Raw genomic sequence first — 17,292 nt, forward strand, 5'->3', positions numbered from 1 at the left:
TTGCAAATGCAACATAGTTTCTCAGTAGACAATTACATGACCTATTGGATGCTGCTATAACAAATAAAGAATTTATGATAATTATTTAGTAACAATAATAATATGAGAATTTTACATAAATTTGATAATATTAAGAGCTAATTACATTATATTCTTACTTTTTTCCAAATCACAAAAATTCCTGAAATTTGGTGGAATCCAGATACATTCCAAAACGTCATGATAAATCACGTCCCAGTTTTGGATACATCCCAACGTCCCAATACATTGCGTTTCGGTTTCGAATACGTCATGCAACATCGTGTATGTCCCGATACATAGGTATCCGATCGATACATTGCATAATTATTTAGCAATAATAATATAATAAGAATATTTGTTATCAGGATTCTATATAAATGTGCTAAAGACTTTAGTGATTCTGAATCTAATGGCATTAACTCAATTACCGCTAAATGTTTTTATAATAAAAAAATATTATCTCTAAATATCTCTTTTAAGTTATTGCTAGTGGATAGAAAAAAAAAAAAGTTGTTGCTAGTGTGTTTGCTGGGAATTTTAATTATCAGTAGTTTCCCTCATAAGTTATATACAACAAAAGAATATAGGAGTAGTTAGTTTTCCTTTTGTAATCTGAAGTGTAATTTATGACGAGCAATAATTGCATTGGTTGACCTGGACAATGTTAAAAATGCAATCTTGCTATTTGATCTACATCAAGAGAACTTCTAGATGTGTACTTTTGTAGGGGAACAAAACTTATAGGATCGTTGGTTGGTTGTTGGTTAGGAAGTAAATTATTTTACTTGGCCTTAACAAATACTTTCTCTATCCCTAATTACTTGTCTATTTTTCCTTTTATAGTTGTCCCTAATTACTTGTCCATTTTGACAAATCAAGAAAGGACAAATTCTTTTTACCTATTATACCCTTAATTAAATGACTAATTATTTTGAAAAATGTAAAACTTTTCATCCACTTAATAATTAATAGGGGTAAAATGGTAAACTCACTATGTCATTAATTATTTTCTTAATAAGTGTGTCAATTTAAAAGTGGACAAGTAATTAGGGACAGAAGGAGTATCTATATCGTCTAAATTTGAGTGTGCATAAATAGACACTAAAATTTGTGTAAATTAAATAAATGGACATGCATTCTACGTGACATTTTGTGTTCTATGTTGTGCTCTTTACTTGGGACATTAATTGTTGGATCTGCATGAGTTATTGGGCATTGACCCAGAGGCGAAGTTGTTAACGTCTGTGACTTGGGTTGAAAATTGGCATATGTATGTAAATATTGCGATTTCGACAAATAAGCTTCGTATTAAGCTTCAAATAAGCTCAAATTTAAAATGTGAGTTTCATATATTATAAAAAATAAATTTCAATCATCAATTTGATAAAACATCAACAAATCTAACATCCTTTAAAAAATTTCATGTATAAATGCATGAGTTATAATGACTGAAACAAATGTTAAATCTGGCTAAAAAAATTTAGTCGTGTGCATCTGAAATTCTTTTGCCATAATAATAATAATTTTGTTATTCGAATTTCAACACCCAATCTATTCCAAATAAACTCAAATTTGAAATATAAGTTTCATTATCAATTGTCAAAACAATAATAAATCTAACAAACTCATTTAATACCCTTTAATTTTCTTTCATTTATGCTTGGAAACACATGTTAAAATTGGCTAAAGTTTCAATTGTATGCATCTTAAATTCTTTTGTAAAGAATAATAATTTTATTCCTGAAAGACATTCACATAATAGTGATAGATGTATCCGAGAGGGGAGGGATGTATCCAGGAGGGGGATAGGGATGTATCAGTGAGAGGAGAGTGATGTATTCGAAAGAGGATTTTTGAAATAGTTTTAAATGGTAGGGAATTTTAGAGATTAAGTAAAATAAGATGTGTATTTAAGTAATTTTTCCTTTTTTTTCAATAGAAGCGAAAATAGCTGCACCACCCGGCCATACACCTACATACCCTTCCATTCCTATTCTATAATATTTATCTAGATTATATAAAATGTTTATGAGATAATACTATTATTTGATGCTTCTTTACTGAACAATGAAAAATAAATACAACTTTCATTTATTTTCCAGGAAAATATTATTTGTGAGATTACACCTCATGAATATATTATTATTATTATTATTATTATTATTATTTTTCGTTAGTGTGTACATCACGATCATCTCTTCTTCTTTTTTAAATGAAATTATGGAGACTAAAACGTTTAATAATCTTTTCAATTGACCAATTTATCATGGATATATAGTAAATATTCTTTTTAAAAATTAAAAAAAACTGCTGAGTTGATGATAAAGAAATGACAAATTAGCAGCTATATATGGTCAACTATATATTTAACTTAATACTTGAGATTATATTTCATTCTTATGTAGCTTCTTTTAATGTCGACAATTTGTCTCCGCGTATTTTATTAATAAATGTTACCGCTAATTTAATCCATTTATTTTCTATCACAAACCTAGGACAGTTAGGGTTAGGCAGAAAATTAAATGACAAACAATATAATATTGAAAAATTTGAATTTATTTCAAGTTTTCAACGACAGTATTTTATTATTTTTGCTTTCTTGTTAAGTACGAAATTTCTTTTTATTTTTTATAATAAAGTTAATGTATGAATTAATTTGCATGCACTTTAACTATCCATTTCATTAACGATTAGATCATACATGTGTTACCCAATTTCACTATGGAGCTTTAATATATAGTGGCATTATAGATACGTTGTTCTATGTTTTATTTTGTTTCGCCGTTCAAGTTAGTTTGCTTGAATATTAATCCGTAATGGGTGATTAAACTAATAAAATTAATTTTAGTATTTAAAAGGTAAAGTGAAAATACATATTACACTTAATCTTATATAGTTAAGTAAAAAATGTACATACGAAAGACACATGCCTAGCAATTAGCATGCATTAGTTTGGTGTGAATGCTTGTTGCAAGTAATTTTTTATTGCGGCTCGAACTCTAAATTAAGATGCAATAATAAAGAGCTTATATGTGTTTTCCTCAGTATAAATAATTTTTATATTATTGTGTTATTTTTATATTTATAATACATAATTTATTCTATTTTTAAGATTATAAATCTCATTTTTTAAGAAAACTAATTGAGTGAAAATATTTTTTGATCAAATTATAAAATTAAGTCTATAGTTTTGAATATGTCATTCTCATGTATATCTACTTATATAAAGAGTACATTAAATGATGGACAAAGTCCTCTAACAATTTGAATAATTCTAATTTCTAACCTCCCTTACGTAAGATATTAAGTTTCAAATGATGATATTATTATGATGTCAGATTGCCTACCTCATAATTGAAACTTTCTCTGTCTCAATTTATGTGATATTATTTGATTTGACACGAAATTTAAGAAAGAAAAGTTGACTTTTGAAACTTATGGTTTAAAACAAGTCATAAATGTTTGTGTGACTATATATAGACATTTTAAAGTTAAATTATTACTAAATATAGAAACGTTTTATTCTTTTCGAAACTGACTAAAAAGAAAAATGCTCGACAAAGGAAGTACTCGTTTTAGTTTACAATTCATTTTTTTCAATAAGCCTATATGAAGTTTGTTGCAAAGGATCGCTCAAGTTCCTTGATAAGTTTTTCCAAGAAGTTTAATAAAAGGGAATTCTACTTGTTATGATATTCTATATTTTTCCTTTGTCAATGTTAGGTATTTAAGAGTGCATTTTGATTTTTGGGAAGAAATAAAGACCTAATATAGAGGTAAATGTGAAAGAAAATTTTAGATGAGGATTAATACTTTAACCTTACCATACAATTTTCTGAGATAGTACACTTTTACTAGGGGTGTACATAGTCGGGTTGGTTCGGGTTTTTCAAATATCAAACCAAATCATTTGTGTCGGATTTTTAAATTTATAAACCAAACCAAACCAATAAAACTCGGGTTTTTCAACCTTGGATTTTTCGATTTTTCTGATTGTTTCGGATTTTTCCACTAAAGTATTCATATAAACATATAATTTACTTGTACTTCAAATATTTCTTTAGTGCTACCAAAATACAACTATCTTAGATGTTTCTTAAAAATATAACACAATATGATATGATTAATGACACTAAAATATCCAACAAAAATAATAATAATGAAATCGCGTAAAACAAATATTGCAAATTAACAAGTCATAATGAAAATGATCATAATTTAAAAGTACTAAATCATGCTAAAATTAAGTTTAATAAGTATTAGTTACATGACTAAAAATTAAAGAAATTAAAATTAGATTATGTATTTTAATTGTCTAAACCAATGTAAAACTAAAGAACAAATATTCATATTATTGTCATTCTTAGTGTTGAATTGATTTTCTTTTTGCATTAGTACTAATTTGATTTTAATTTAAGCTTTATTATAATTACCAACATCTGTGAACTATAATCTTTATTGGCCCATTCATAATTCTAAGTTTCAAACTTGAAATAATATATCAAAAGATAAAAACTATGGAAAAGTATAAGAAATATTTAAAAATTATATCAAAGTAAATATTTTTATGTATAAAATAAAAGTTTAAAATTATATATATAAATTCGGGTTGGTTTGGTCTCGGGTTGGTTTTTTTTAGTTAAAACCAAACCAACCCAAATATAGTCGGGTTTTTTTTTCAAAACCAAACCAAGTCAAACCAAACCACTAGTCGGGTTTTTTTTCCAGGTTGACTCGATTTGCGATTTGGTTCAGTTTTCGGTTCGATTTTGTACACTCCTAACTTTTACTATCAATATGAAACTTTTTGTTCAAGTAAACAATCGACTTTTATTATTAAGAAATGAGAAATGATAGACACAACAACACATTCTTTGGAAAATCCTCTCCATTTAAAAAAGAATAATGTCGTTTTTCATTTTTGCAATTCTTCAATTTTAACTTTGCATTTGATATGTTTCAAATCATACGATTAAAGAGCATTGACACATTCTACATATATCTTTAGTTTAAAACCATAAAATTCAAAAAATATTTTTATTTTTTAAAACTCCGTATCAAATCAAAACCTGATAATAAATTAAAACAAAGGGTGTACTTTTCTGTTATAATAAAACACACAAAGAACTTTGGAAGTCTTGTGGATAAGAAAAAAGAGGCACACTCATCGTCAACCCTAGTCAATTTTTATTTTGAATTGGTCGTACGTCATATAGTAACATTATTAATGTTGAATAAGGCCCAACATCAAAGTTGAGTCTTTTTTGCAAATGCAACATAGTTTCTCAGTAGACAATTACATGACCTATTGGATGTTACTATAACAAATAGAGAATTTTATGATAATTATGTAGTAATAACTAATAATAATAATAATAATAATATGAGAGTTTTACACAAAATTCATAATATTAAAAGCTAATTATATCATATTCTTACTCTTTTTCAAATCACAAAATTCCTTAAATTTGGTGGAATCCGAATACATTCCAAAACGTCTCAATACATTGCGTCTCAGTTTCGGATACATCACTCAACATCTTGACATATCGCGTAAAGTGATATATCCGAGACTTGGAGAGAGTAGGATTTTTTGTATTTTTTTCAAATGATAGAGAATTTTAGAGAATATGATAAAATAAGTTGTGTATTTAGGTAATTTTTCCATGATAATATAATTACTGTTATATTTTAGTTAGCGACAATAATATAATGTGAATATTTGTAATCATGATTCTATATAAATATTAAATACGCTAAAGGCTTTGGCGATTGTGAGTTCAATAACAATAACTTAACTACCTCTAAATTATATTTTACAGTAAAGAAAAAATTATTATCACTAAATGTCTCTTTAGTTGTTGCTAGTGTGTTTGCTGGAAATTTAAAAAAATCAGTAGTTCCCCTCATAAGGTTATGAACAACAAAAAAAATAGAGTACTTAGTTTTCCTCTTGTAATCTAAGTGTAATTTATGACAAACTACTGCATTGGTTGACCTGGACAATGTTAAAAATGCAGTTTTGCTATTTGTTCTAAATCAAGAGAACTTCTAGATGTGTTCTTTTGTAGGGGAACAAAACTTCTAGGATCATTGGTTGTTGGTCAGGAAGTAAATTATTTAATATATTTATGTCATCTAATTTAGGGTCTGCATAAAGATACACTAAAATTTATATAATGTTGAACAAATAGATATTACATACGTTCTACGTGACATTTTGTGTTCTACGTGGTGCTTTTTACTTGGACCATTGATTGTTGGACCTGCGTGAGTTATTGGGTATGCCATTTTTTATTTTTTATTTTGAATTTCAACAAATAAGCTTTCATATTAAGCTTCAAATAAGCTCAAATTTAATACATAAGTTCCATATATCATAAAAAATAAATTTCAATCATCAATTTAACAAAACATCAACAAATCTGACATCCTTTAAAAAAATTCATGTATATATGCATGGGTTCAGTTATAACTTATAATGACTGAAACAAATGTTAAAATTGGCTTAAAAAAATTAGTCGTGTGCATCTGAAATTCTTTTGCCAAAATAATAAGTAATAATTTTGCTATTCGAATTTCAACGGTCAATCTACTCCAAATAAACTCAAATTTGAAATATAAGTTTTATCATCAATTGTCAACACAATAATAAATCAAACAAACTCATTTAACACCCTTTAATTTATTTTTTTCATTTATGCTTGCTTGAAACACATGTTAAAATTGGCTAAAATTTCAATCGTATGCATCTTAAATTCTTTTGTAAAAAATAATAATTTTATTCTTCAAAGACATTCACATAAGAGGCTTCCACCAACCATCTTTTTAAAAGGTAATACAATTGATCAAAGGAATTAAATGGTCCAAAAAAGAGCCCAAAATTCCAAAGGAAATGATGATGAGTTTAGCACTAAACATTCTAAACTTGGCCATCTTTAGATTGGATTAAAGCTTTAACACCAAGAAAACTTTGAAAATTAGACCTTAATTAATGGACCATTATTCCTTATCCAATAAAGAAGTTGCTGATGAGATTAATTAGCAAAGCAACAAGCTTTATTTGGCTCCACCCTTTAAATAAGTCCACCACAATTAGTTTGTTTAGGCCAAAAAGAAAGACCCAATCAATCATTTCATTCATGAATTTCATACTCTTAATCAACTTCTAAGTTATTTATTTGTTAATATAAAATGGTGGTCCTTCAATGTGCTGTAAGAAAGGAGAGGGACATATGATCATTCCGAGTAAATGGATTCAGAATGAGTGTAATCTTATTATAGGTAAATGTTCTAGTTTTTATTTGGACATATTTAGACATATTTTTAGTCAAAAGCAATATGTTCAGTTGAACTCGGAGAATCCACCTTAGATTTGCCATCTTAATGTAGGAATGTAAGCTGTCTTGGATCTTACTAATGTTTTGAAAACCTTATTTATCACATTGTCAAACTTTGACTAACAAAGTAAAGAGTTTTTTTGGATTTTTTGGTCTTAAATTAAAGATATGCCAAATGTGTCTAAATGCTCTTTAATCTTAAGGTCTTAAACATGTCATGTGGAAAGATGGAAGTTGACAAAAAAGAACAGAGACATTCTTTTTGAAACGGACTAAAAAGAAAAGTAGGACAAATAAATTGAAACACAGTAGAATAACATATATCATTACATGAATATATTACTTTGTTTATGTTTAATGATCATGCCAGAACAAAACATTAATAACACAAGGAATGTGATGTTTTGATGTAATATTAACTAACAAATAAGCTAGTGTCCCATAAAACCCAAGCATCAAGCCGCATAATGCAATTTTGTACTTGGTTTGGCATAGGTACTAATATTAAATTGTCAAACTCTATATTTAAGATAAAAATGCAAATTAATAAAAAACTTTACTTTGAAAAAGAAGACAGGCTAAAAAAATTAGTAAATGAAGCATCTTGTGTCCCCATAAGAGAACATTCTTTAGTTAAAATGTTCCCTTTTTTAAGTCAAAAATTGCTTTCTTGTTTTATTTTTTTGTTTTTGTGGCTCATCTTTGTTAAAGGCTTATTGTTGAAGCAAATATTAATGGAGGAGTCCACACTAATCAACTATTAACACACTGGCATGTTTAAAAAAGTCTAAGCTGCCCTCTCTAATATTACCTATTAGCATGTGAATATCACTGTTGTCATCATCATCATGGTATTAATGTTTTTTGGACCCCTAATTTTTTTAATTTTAATCATAGTATAATCTTTGAGACTTGTCTTAGAGTATAATTAAAACACTGTTTTATTGCAGGATTTGGCTAGTTAGTTAGAGTATGGTAAATGAGATGGGGAACACAAATTCATCAGTAGATAATCAAGGTAAAACACAACAACTCTATAGTTCAAGATTCTGTTTGTTTGATGTGTTTAATGATTGATTGAAGGTCAAGATTGTTTCTTTTTCGATTAAAATTTCTAGATTCTGTTTGTTTGATGTGTTTGATGATTGATTACAGTTCAAGATTGGCTTTTTGTTATTTTAGAGTTTCAAGAATCTGTTTGTTTGATGTGTTTGATGATTTATTCAAGTTCAAGATTGTTTCTTTTTCATTTAGAATATCAAGATTCTGTTTGTTTGAGGTGTTTATTGATTTATGTTGAGCAGAGAATGCTGCAGTTGACGTTCAACAAAGAGGCGAAGCTACTGGCAATGTAGATGGTGTTAAAGAAGAAAACAACATAACTCCTGAAGGTGAAAGTAAGGATTATCATGAGAAAGATGCAGCTTTGCCTACTTTTGACACTTCAACAGATAAAGAACCTCAGCTTAAGAACTTTGAAGATGACAAAACAGGTTTTTTTCGATACTGTTTTCTTGATTTGGAATTAGCTTTTCTTCATTAGTACTATCTGCTTTTATGGTAGTTGGCTTTTGAATCGAATTTCTTATGCAGATGAAGATAAGGGAGAGACACAAATTAAGCAGCTTTATCAATGTTCTGAAGTTCAAACAGATGCTAATGACATATCGAGTGAAGTCACTAATACTGATACACATACTTCTCAATATGGGCAAAAAGTTGATCAACTTCTGGAGGAAAATGATGAAGTTCATGACCAAACATGTAACAAGAAAGGTCAGAATCGTTTTGTCATCGTAGACCTAATTATACTGGTCTCTATATTCAAGCTGCTTGTATAATAGCAAGCAGGCGTTAAGTTTATGATTGTAACTTATGTTTTGATAATGGAATAGTCATGTAGACATCAATAGATAAGTAAGAAAGAAATGAAACCTTTTTGAGTTTCTTTCTAATTGGTAAAAGCTTATATCAGGTGAGGCAGAAGGAAGTTTATCAAATGATGAAGTGTTGAAGTTCGATCCAGTTGAATCCTCGAGTGTTGCTACTGATACAGTAGAAGAACACTTCAATTCATCGCCAAGTGAGGAACAAGAAACTCCAGAGAAGGGAAGATCAGGACAGAATCAGGATAAAACTCAGTTGATCAGCTCTGAAATTTCACTTGCTGATAAGACTATTGTTGCTGATGGCAATGATCAAAACGTTATCACTCAACAAGATGAATGCTTGGTGGGAGAACTGGATGCCACAGGAGATATATCAAATGAGGAGAAACATGAGAATACGAGTGCAGAAAATCAGGTTGATTTGGATGAAACTCCTAAAGTGGAGTCCAGTCCAAGTGATGCTACAGGCTCACTGTTGGCAGATAGTCCACGGATTACTCCATCGAGTTCATTTGCATCAGTTGTTGAGCCACAAGACAAATCCATGATTCATACACCAGAGACTGAATTGACATCAAGTGAATCAGAAAACGTGGTAAATAAATGTGATCCGAAGGGAACTGAGTCATTTATGCAGGAAGTGCATGAAATGCAGAATGACAATTCAGCTCCTTCAGTCGAATCACATCCCATAGAGATTACAGAGGAAAAACTATCAGGAAACAACACTAACACTGATAGTGTCATGGATTACTCAATTGAGGAGGATAAGACGAGGGGCGACATAAATGTTCAACCTGATATTCTTTATCATGATCACGCGCCACCAGAAGAACAACATGTGAATTTTGAAGAAACATTTGAAATGGTGCCTGAAATTGGAGTACTCCCTACCAAATTCATTGTAACAACTACAGAAGAAAATGGTTTTCTTGAAAAAGAAAAGGTTGAAGTTGAGAAGCCTAGTAGAGAGGAAATAAGGGAGGAGTGCATATTGCATTTGGGGCCATCAAAACCGGAAAATGGCATCAATATAGCATATGGAGATGGAAGAGTGCAGGGGTTTGAGTCTGTTGAAGATCAGAAAGAACGCAACGCAGACTTGACAGAACATGATAACTGTGAATTTATTGTCACTGAGGACTCTGGTGTTTTTGAACTCAATATATCAGAAAAAGAGACAGTAAATGCACAGAATGTTCAGACAAGTCTTGAAGCATTAGCTTTTTCCAATGAAAAATGTGCTTTTGATCAAAAGGTGCCAAATTTTCAATATGAAACTCCTTCCAAAGCACCAGAGAGTATTGGAAGGTTAAGTCTCGAAATGATCCCAGAGAAATCAAGCAATGGAAATGAGCTTCGAAAGTCTCCAAGCTTCGATTTTGGTGTTCACAGAAGATCTTCAGAATCAGATCAAACTCCACTTCTCTGTCCTGAAAAGACTCCTACAAGAAGTTTATCAGTTGGCTCCAATGCAAAATTCTCAAACTCAATCACGAGAACTGGATACAACCGAAACTCACTAGACTACGAGGCAGTGACAGCCGAAGAAAAGACTATTCGAGTAGAAAGAAGTGATTCAGACATTTCCAGTACTCCTCTTTTAGGCTTGTCAAACAAAGGAGAAAACGGCGATCTGAAGGTGACATCTGAAACACAACAGAATCATGTTGCTGTTACAAAAAGAGAGGACTTTCATGCATCACAAGAAAAGGAAACTTGTCTAACTTCACCAAAAGGGAGCGGAAAACGCAAGCCTAGACCATCTTTCTTCACCACTTGCATATGTTGCACAGCAGCCACACATTATTGAACAGACTCAACAAGATATTTGTGTTATGTTTTCGATTTATTTCTTTTTTCGATTGATTGATTTTTTCACCATATTAAACATATTTTCATGTGGCATTGTTCATCACAATGGAGTGTTATGACCATGTATAGTCTGTAAGATACTGAAAAAAGTGTGTGAGAGTGAGCTAGCCCGCGAATTTCTGAGTGATGACTATAAGTTATACTTCCTGTTCTGTTTTCTCCTCTTTTGGTTTGTTACAATATTTTGCATAGCTTAGCTGCCTTTGATTGTAATAATAGTCTATTTTCTTTTCATATATCAACTAAACACCGAGTCCTGGTGCACGTGTATCTCATATCAATCAATGGTGTCTGATAGTTATTCTCTGTTACATGACAAGGAATTTATGAGTCTTAAAATCACAATGCATATTGGAGTTCAAAGATTTATGTGTACGAAAAATGTCTTTATTATTATGATGTGTTTTTTGTAGCAGTCCAAAGGGTTGGTTTACTTTTGAGCATGCTTCGTTTGTTTTGCTCTTCTTCTTCGAACACAAATATGCAAGATACTAACTACAACAACAATATAAAATTTCATACATGATCACATTAATTATAATTTTTTTGATCGATGTTATTTAACTATATTTTCTAACATAAAAATCACAAGCTTTGCTCCTTTACAAACATAAGAATCACATATACCACAAAATTTTTTACTTCCAATAGGTCATTTTTTAAATATCTAATAAGTCAAATTCAATTAAACAAACTGACCTTACCTGACCAAATCCAAATCCAAATCCAAATCCAAAAGTGATGGTTAATACTCTTTTACTTTTATTTTTTATTTTTTATTTTTAATCGAATATAAATATTCTTACACACTACTAGCCTATCCAAGTTTTGATCCCTAGTCTACCTAATTAAGAAACGTGATTTGTTTACTATCTTACATGTTAGGAAGGCCTAGTAATATGTTGAATAAATAAACAATAGACTCTCTTTTTTTCTCGTATTAGACACTCCAATGTTAACAAATTAAGTGCGTGCCTATTAAAGTACATATCATTTTCTATGTTATATGGCACGAAATGTTTAATAGGTACATATTTATATATACTGGAGTATCTAATAGGAAAAAAAAGATACTTTCAGTGGCGGAGCTAAAATTTGAATGTCAAAATATATAAAGTACACAGAGCATTTCTGAGCACCTTGAGCTATATTTTTTTATGACGATCCACATGTACTACATAGGCATTATTTGTGGATTATTACTTGCATGGAATTTGATCCATGGTCGAAACAAGAAGAAACTTCCACCAGGACCAATGCCTCTACCTTTAATCGGAAATCTCCACAACTTATTCGGTGCTCCACCCCATAAGTCGATAGAACGGCTTGCTAACAAATACGGCCCAATAATGAGCCTCAAATTGAGCCGATTACCCACCGTAGTTATATCTTCATCAGCCGTGGTTAAAGAAGCCGTCAAAAAACACGACTCAGCCTTTTCCAGTAAAACACCCAAAGATGCAGTCGAAGCCCATAACCACCATAAACTCTCCGTCGTATGGCTACCGGTCGACAGCATTCGCCGGAAAAATCTCCGGGCAGTAGTGAATTCGTGTATTTTCTCGACGAAGAAGCTCGATGCGAACCAGAATCTCCGGTCCACGAAGATCTCAGAGCTTATTGCTTACTGTCATCGGTGCAGCCAAACCGGTGAGGCCGTGGATTTTGGTTTAGCCGCTTCTGATATCGCGATAAATGTTTTATCGAATGCGATTTTCTCCGCTGATTTTGTGGATTTGTGTGAGAAATCGGAGAAGAAATTCAAGGATGTGATCCGGAGCGTTACGTACCAGATCGGAAAGTTTAACATGGTGGATTACTTCCCTGTGCTGAAATCGATCGATCCTCAAGGGATAAAAAGAAGCAATTGTGACAGTGTTGATAAAATGTTTCAAATTTTTCGGGGTTTTATTGAGGAAAGATTGAAGCAAAGGGAAAACAAGTTGCAGAAGAAAACCGAAGACGTTTTGGATATTTTGTTAAATATGAGCGAAGAAAAAGATGTCAATAATAATAAGACTGCAATGGATAGAAATCAAATCGAACACCTTTTTCTGGTAAACATATTTTTAATATTTTTTCCAAAAAGTCATTCAAGTCGAAAATTAATATAATCTACACATATACTACAGGATCTTTTTATTGCAGGAACTGATTCAAGTTCCATTACGTTAGAATGGGCAATGCTAGAGCTGATGAAGAACCCACACGCAATGGAAAAGGCTAAAGCGGAACTGGCGCAAGTTGTTGGCAATAAAAAGGAGATAAAGGAAGCTGATCTTGTTCGGCTTCCTTATTTGCACTGCATTTTGAAAGAGACCTTGCGGATACATCCGCCTGTTCCTCTTTTGTCTCGCAAGGCAGAGCAAGACTTTGAACTTTGTGGCTACTTTGTCTCAAAGGGTTCACAAGTGATAGTGAACATATGGTCAATTGGTCGGGACCCTGTTATTTGGGAGGATCCTTTGGTGTTTAAACCTGAAAGGTTTTGGGGTTTGAATAATATGGATATTCGTGGTCAAGATGATTTTAAGCTCATTCCCTTTGGTGTTGGTAGAAGAATGTGTCCTGCGACATCTTTAGCTATGAGGACCCTTACCACTATGTTAGGTTCGTTGTTGAATTCATTTGATTGGGTAGCTGAAGGAGACGATGATTTGGATGCGGAAGAGAAAAGTGGCCTTATATTAGGCAAATTACGTCCTCTACGACTTGTCCCAATTTCACTATAGGTAATAGGACTATATATTGGTGAAAACTTATGTAATAAAGTAGAGCCGGTTGTTATATTGCAAAATAAAAGCATATGCATATGAAGTTTCTCAGAAATCATATTATGGATGCCATTAATTTCCTCCTTAAAGCTCCAAGCTATAGTTGTGGTTCTGTTGATCAAGGAGTCAAATTGTATAGCAAGAGCATTGAAATTGTGATCAATACTCCATCTCCATCCAATCTTCTTGATAGCCCGAGCCTCAGACAAGTTATTAGAAGAAAATGATCAAAATATATTGTGAATAAAGTCATGATCATATATATGGCCCATACGATTTCTTAGAATACCTCCACCACGGGCACTAATTTCAGGATTATCTTTAGAGAAATCGTCAATATTAAGCTTGAATTCTCCATGGTTAGGCTTGGTTAGGTTTACTCCATATGACATGGTTGATGTCAAGTTTAGGCTTGATATTATCTATCATTCGACAAATGTTTTGAAAGTTTGTGGGGAACTTTAGAAAGGGAATTGGGAAGTAAGGATCAAATATACAAGATACTAACTACAACGAGTCCGGAGTCAAAAAGGACAAAAAAATTTCTTCAAAAAACAAAAACGGCACATCAAAAATAATTTTAACCAAAAGGGCAAAATCGGAGCGATTTTGCTCTGCCGTTCCGTTAAAAGAAATAAAAATCACTGCGAAACGCAACGATTTTCTCAAAAATAATTTTTCTTTTTTTCTTTAAAATCGTTGCTATATTTTGTTTAAGAAATTAATTTACCCTTGCACGAATTTAATAAAAATTAAAACTGAAGGCAGCGATTTTCATAAAAAGCTTCTTTTTAAAAAAAAAATCTTTACCCTTTCAGCGATTTTAATGAAAAAAAAATTAAAATTAAATCTTTACCCTTGCAGCGATTTTAAAGAAATAATGAAATTATTTTGTTTGAAAATATCGCTGCCTTAGCAGCGATTTTTATTTCTTTTAATGGAACAATGTCAATTTTTGTCAGAAAATCGCTCCATCGCGATTTTGTCCTTTTGGTTAAAAAAATTTTTAATGTGCCATTTTTATTTTCTGAAGGAAAAAAATGACCCTTTTGGCTTCGAACTCTAACTACAACAGCAACACATAATTATAATTATTTTTTTTATCATTCATCAAAGTTATTTAACTACATTTTCTAACATAAAAATCACAAAGCTTTATACCTACTACCATAAAAATCACATACCGAAAAATTTAACTTGAAGTAGGTAATTTTTTAAATATCTAATAATACAAATTCAATTAAACAAACTGACCTTACCTCACCCAATCCAAATCCAAATTTGATGGTTAATAACCTTTTACTTTTTTATTTTTTATTTTTAATTGAATAAATTCAAATTCAATTAAAAAGAATCATCTAATTAACCCGATTCGAAACTAGTTTAGGGACTAAATATTTTTACACACTACAAGGCTTATGCAAGTTTTGATCCCTAGTCTACCTAATTAAGAAGCGTAATTTGTTTAAAACCTACTCTCTCTCTCACTCTATTTTTAATTGTCATATTGCATTTTTCGAGTGTTTATACATGTTTATATATATTGGAGTGTCTACTAGAAAAAAAAAAGTCGTCAAGTGCAAAAAAACATCTCTCTATATATATAAAGTACACAAAGCATTTCTGAGCACATCAAGGTATTTTTTTTATGATATGATGTCAATTGATATGAATTACATAGGCATTACATGTGGATTATTATTACTTGCATGGACTTCGATCCATGGTCGCAATAAGAAGAAACTTCCACCAGGACCAATCCCTCTACCTTTAATCGGAAATCTCCGCAACATATTCGGTGCTCCGCCCCATAAGTCGATGGAGCGGCTTGCTAACAAATACGGCCCAATAATAAGCCTCAAATTGGGCCGATTACCCACCGTCGTTATATCTTCATCAGCCGTGGCTAAAGAAGCCGTCAAAAAACACGATTCCGCCTTTTCTAGTAAAACACCCAAAGATGCAGTCGAAGCTCATAACCACCATAAATTCTCCATCGTATGGCTACCGATCGACAGCAGTCGCCGGAAAAGTCTCCGGACGATATTGAATTCGTGTATCTTCTCTGCAAACAAGCTCGACGCGAACCAGAATATCCGATCTACGAAGATCTCAGAGCTTATTGCTTACTGTCATCGATGTAGCCAAACTGGTGATGCCGTGGATTTTGGTATAGTTGCTTCTGATATCGCGATTAATGTTTTATCGAATACAATTTTTTCCACGGATTTAGTGGATTTGACTGAGAAATCGGCGAAGAAATTTAAGGATGTGATCCGGAGTATTACGTTCCAGATCGGAAAGTTTAACATGGTGGATTACTTCCCTGTGCTGAAATGGATCGATCCTCAAGGGATTAATCGAAGCACTTGCGCTGGTTTTGCTAAAATGTTTCGGATTTTTGGGGATTTTATTGATGAAAGGTTGGAGCAAAGGAAAAAGAACCAGAAAATCAAAGACGTTTTGGATATTTTGCTAAATATGAGTGAAGAAAACGATGGCAATGGCAACATTGCTATGGATAGAAATCAAATCGAACACCTTCGTCTGGTAATTAATTCATGCATGCATCGTCTAAACTATTCCAGTTTTAGTTTATTGCTAATTAAATGGTTTGAACTAGTAATTTTTTTTAAAAAAATCAGGACATTACTTACTCGTCAAGAGAAAAAACTTAGGACAATAAAATGAACATCACTTTTTACTTTTTACCCTTTTAGATATTCGGAAACTATTCTTCAAAAAAAAGATAAATACTTCAAAGTAAAATTCTAAAAAGCAATTAACTCTCTCGAAATTAATGAGGAGCAAAAATGGTAAACATGAATTCCAACAACTCTCTTAAACTTTGAACAATTCACTTATTTTGAATTATGAAAAATGACTTAATAATTCACTTATTTTAAAATAGAAGGAGTATGTTTGACTTCATATGTCCCAATCCTCTTTCTTTTTTGGGAAAAGAACGTTGTATCCTAATAAGCAAATTAAAACTATTTACAAGTTGTTACTCCTTAGTTTCATACTCTATGTGTTTAACTACTAATGTGCATTTAGTGTTCAATACCATCTGATATTAAAGAGGAAGAGGTAGTGCTTTAGTGAAAACATTACTCAGTTACTCTTTGATACCATTAGAGTATACATCAAGAAGGAGAGGTAGTGCTTTAGTGAAAACACTACTCAGTTACTCCTTCATACCATTAGAGTCTACATCAAGAAGGAACATGCAATATTTCGATGAAAAGATTTTTTAATTATTGTTTGATATCATCAAAGTATATATACTATTAGAGTATAAATATACTCTGATGGTATCAACAGTGATTTAATGAATAAAATAAAAGGGCAATCAGTAAATAATTTATGTTGTGGGTCCAATCAGGGCACCCA

General features: G+C 31.3%; 3 protein-coding genes across 3 annotated transcripts in view; all 3 read left to right on the forward strand.

Moving 5' to 3' along the window:
• Positions 1-8,051: 8,051 nt before the first annotated feature.
• Positions 8,052-11,321, forward strand: LOC107057828 (uncharacterized). The gene is made up of 5 exons (XM_015302847.1): positions 8,052-8,212; positions 8,312-8,379; positions 8,666-8,854; positions 8,955-9,137; positions 9,337-11,321. The coding sequence occupies exons 2-5, from the start codon at positions 8,334-8,336 to the stop codon at positions 11,061-11,063; spliced, it is 2,145 nt and encodes a 714-aa protein (XP_015158333.1). The 5' UTR covers positions 8,052-8,212; positions 8,312-8,333; the 3' UTR covers positions 11,064-11,321.
• Positions 11,322-12,220: 899 nt separating this feature from the next.
• LOC102594179 (geraniol 8-hydroxylase-like) lies at positions 12,221-13,964 on the forward strand. Its single transcript, XM_006362136.2, has 2 exons — positions 12,221-13,182; positions 13,258-13,964. The coding sequence occupies exons 1-2, from the start codon at positions 12,283-12,285 to the stop codon at positions 13,855-13,857; spliced, it is 1,500 nt and encodes a 499-aa protein (XP_006362198.1). The 5' UTR covers positions 12,221-12,282; the 3' UTR covers positions 13,858-13,964.
• A 1,523-nt stretch (positions 13,965-15,487) lies between these two features.
• Positions 15,488-17,292, forward strand: part of LOC102594515 (geraniol 8-hydroxylase-like) — a 3,816-nt gene continuing 2,011 nt past the window's right edge. Inside the window, exon 1 of the mRNA XM_006362137.2 lies at positions 15,488-16,449. Coding sequence (XP_006362199.2) covers positions 15,553-16,449 — 897 coding nt within the window. The 5' untranslated portion in view covers positions 15,488-15,552. The remainder of the gene's footprint in view (positions 16,450-17,292) is intronic.

This window comes from Solanum tuberosum, unplaced genomic scaffold, assembly GCF_000226075.1.
Source record: "Solanum tuberosum cultivar DM 1-3 516 R44 unplaced genomic scaffold, SolTub_3.0 scf00384, whole genome shotgun sequence".
Classification (NCBI taxonomy): domain Eukaryota; kingdom Viridiplantae; phylum Streptophyta; class Magnoliopsida; order Solanales; family Solanaceae; genus Solanum; species Solanum tuberosum.

Excerpts from the sequence above, each read along its gene's own strand:
- LOC102594179 (XM_006362136.2), top strand. The coding sequence starts at position 12,283 with ATGACGATCCACATGTACTACATAGGCATTATTTGTGGATTATTACTT. Across the intron at positions 13,183-13,257 it reads AAATCGAACACCTTTTTCTG|GATCTTTTTATTGCAGGAAC; the intron begins GTAAACATATTT and ends CATATACTACAG.
- LOC107057828 (XM_015302847.1), top strand. The coding sequence starts at position 8,334 with ATGGTAAATGAGATGGGGAACACAAATTCATCAGTAGATAATCAAG. Across the intron at positions 8,380-8,665 it reads TTCATCAGTAGATAATCAAG|AGAATGCTGCAGTTGACGTT; the intron begins GTAAAACACAAC and ends TATGTTGAGCAG. Across the intron at positions 9,138-9,336 it reads CCAAACATGTAACAAGAAAG|GTGAGGCAGAAGGAAGTTTA; the intron begins GTCAGAATCGTT and ends AGCTTATATCAG.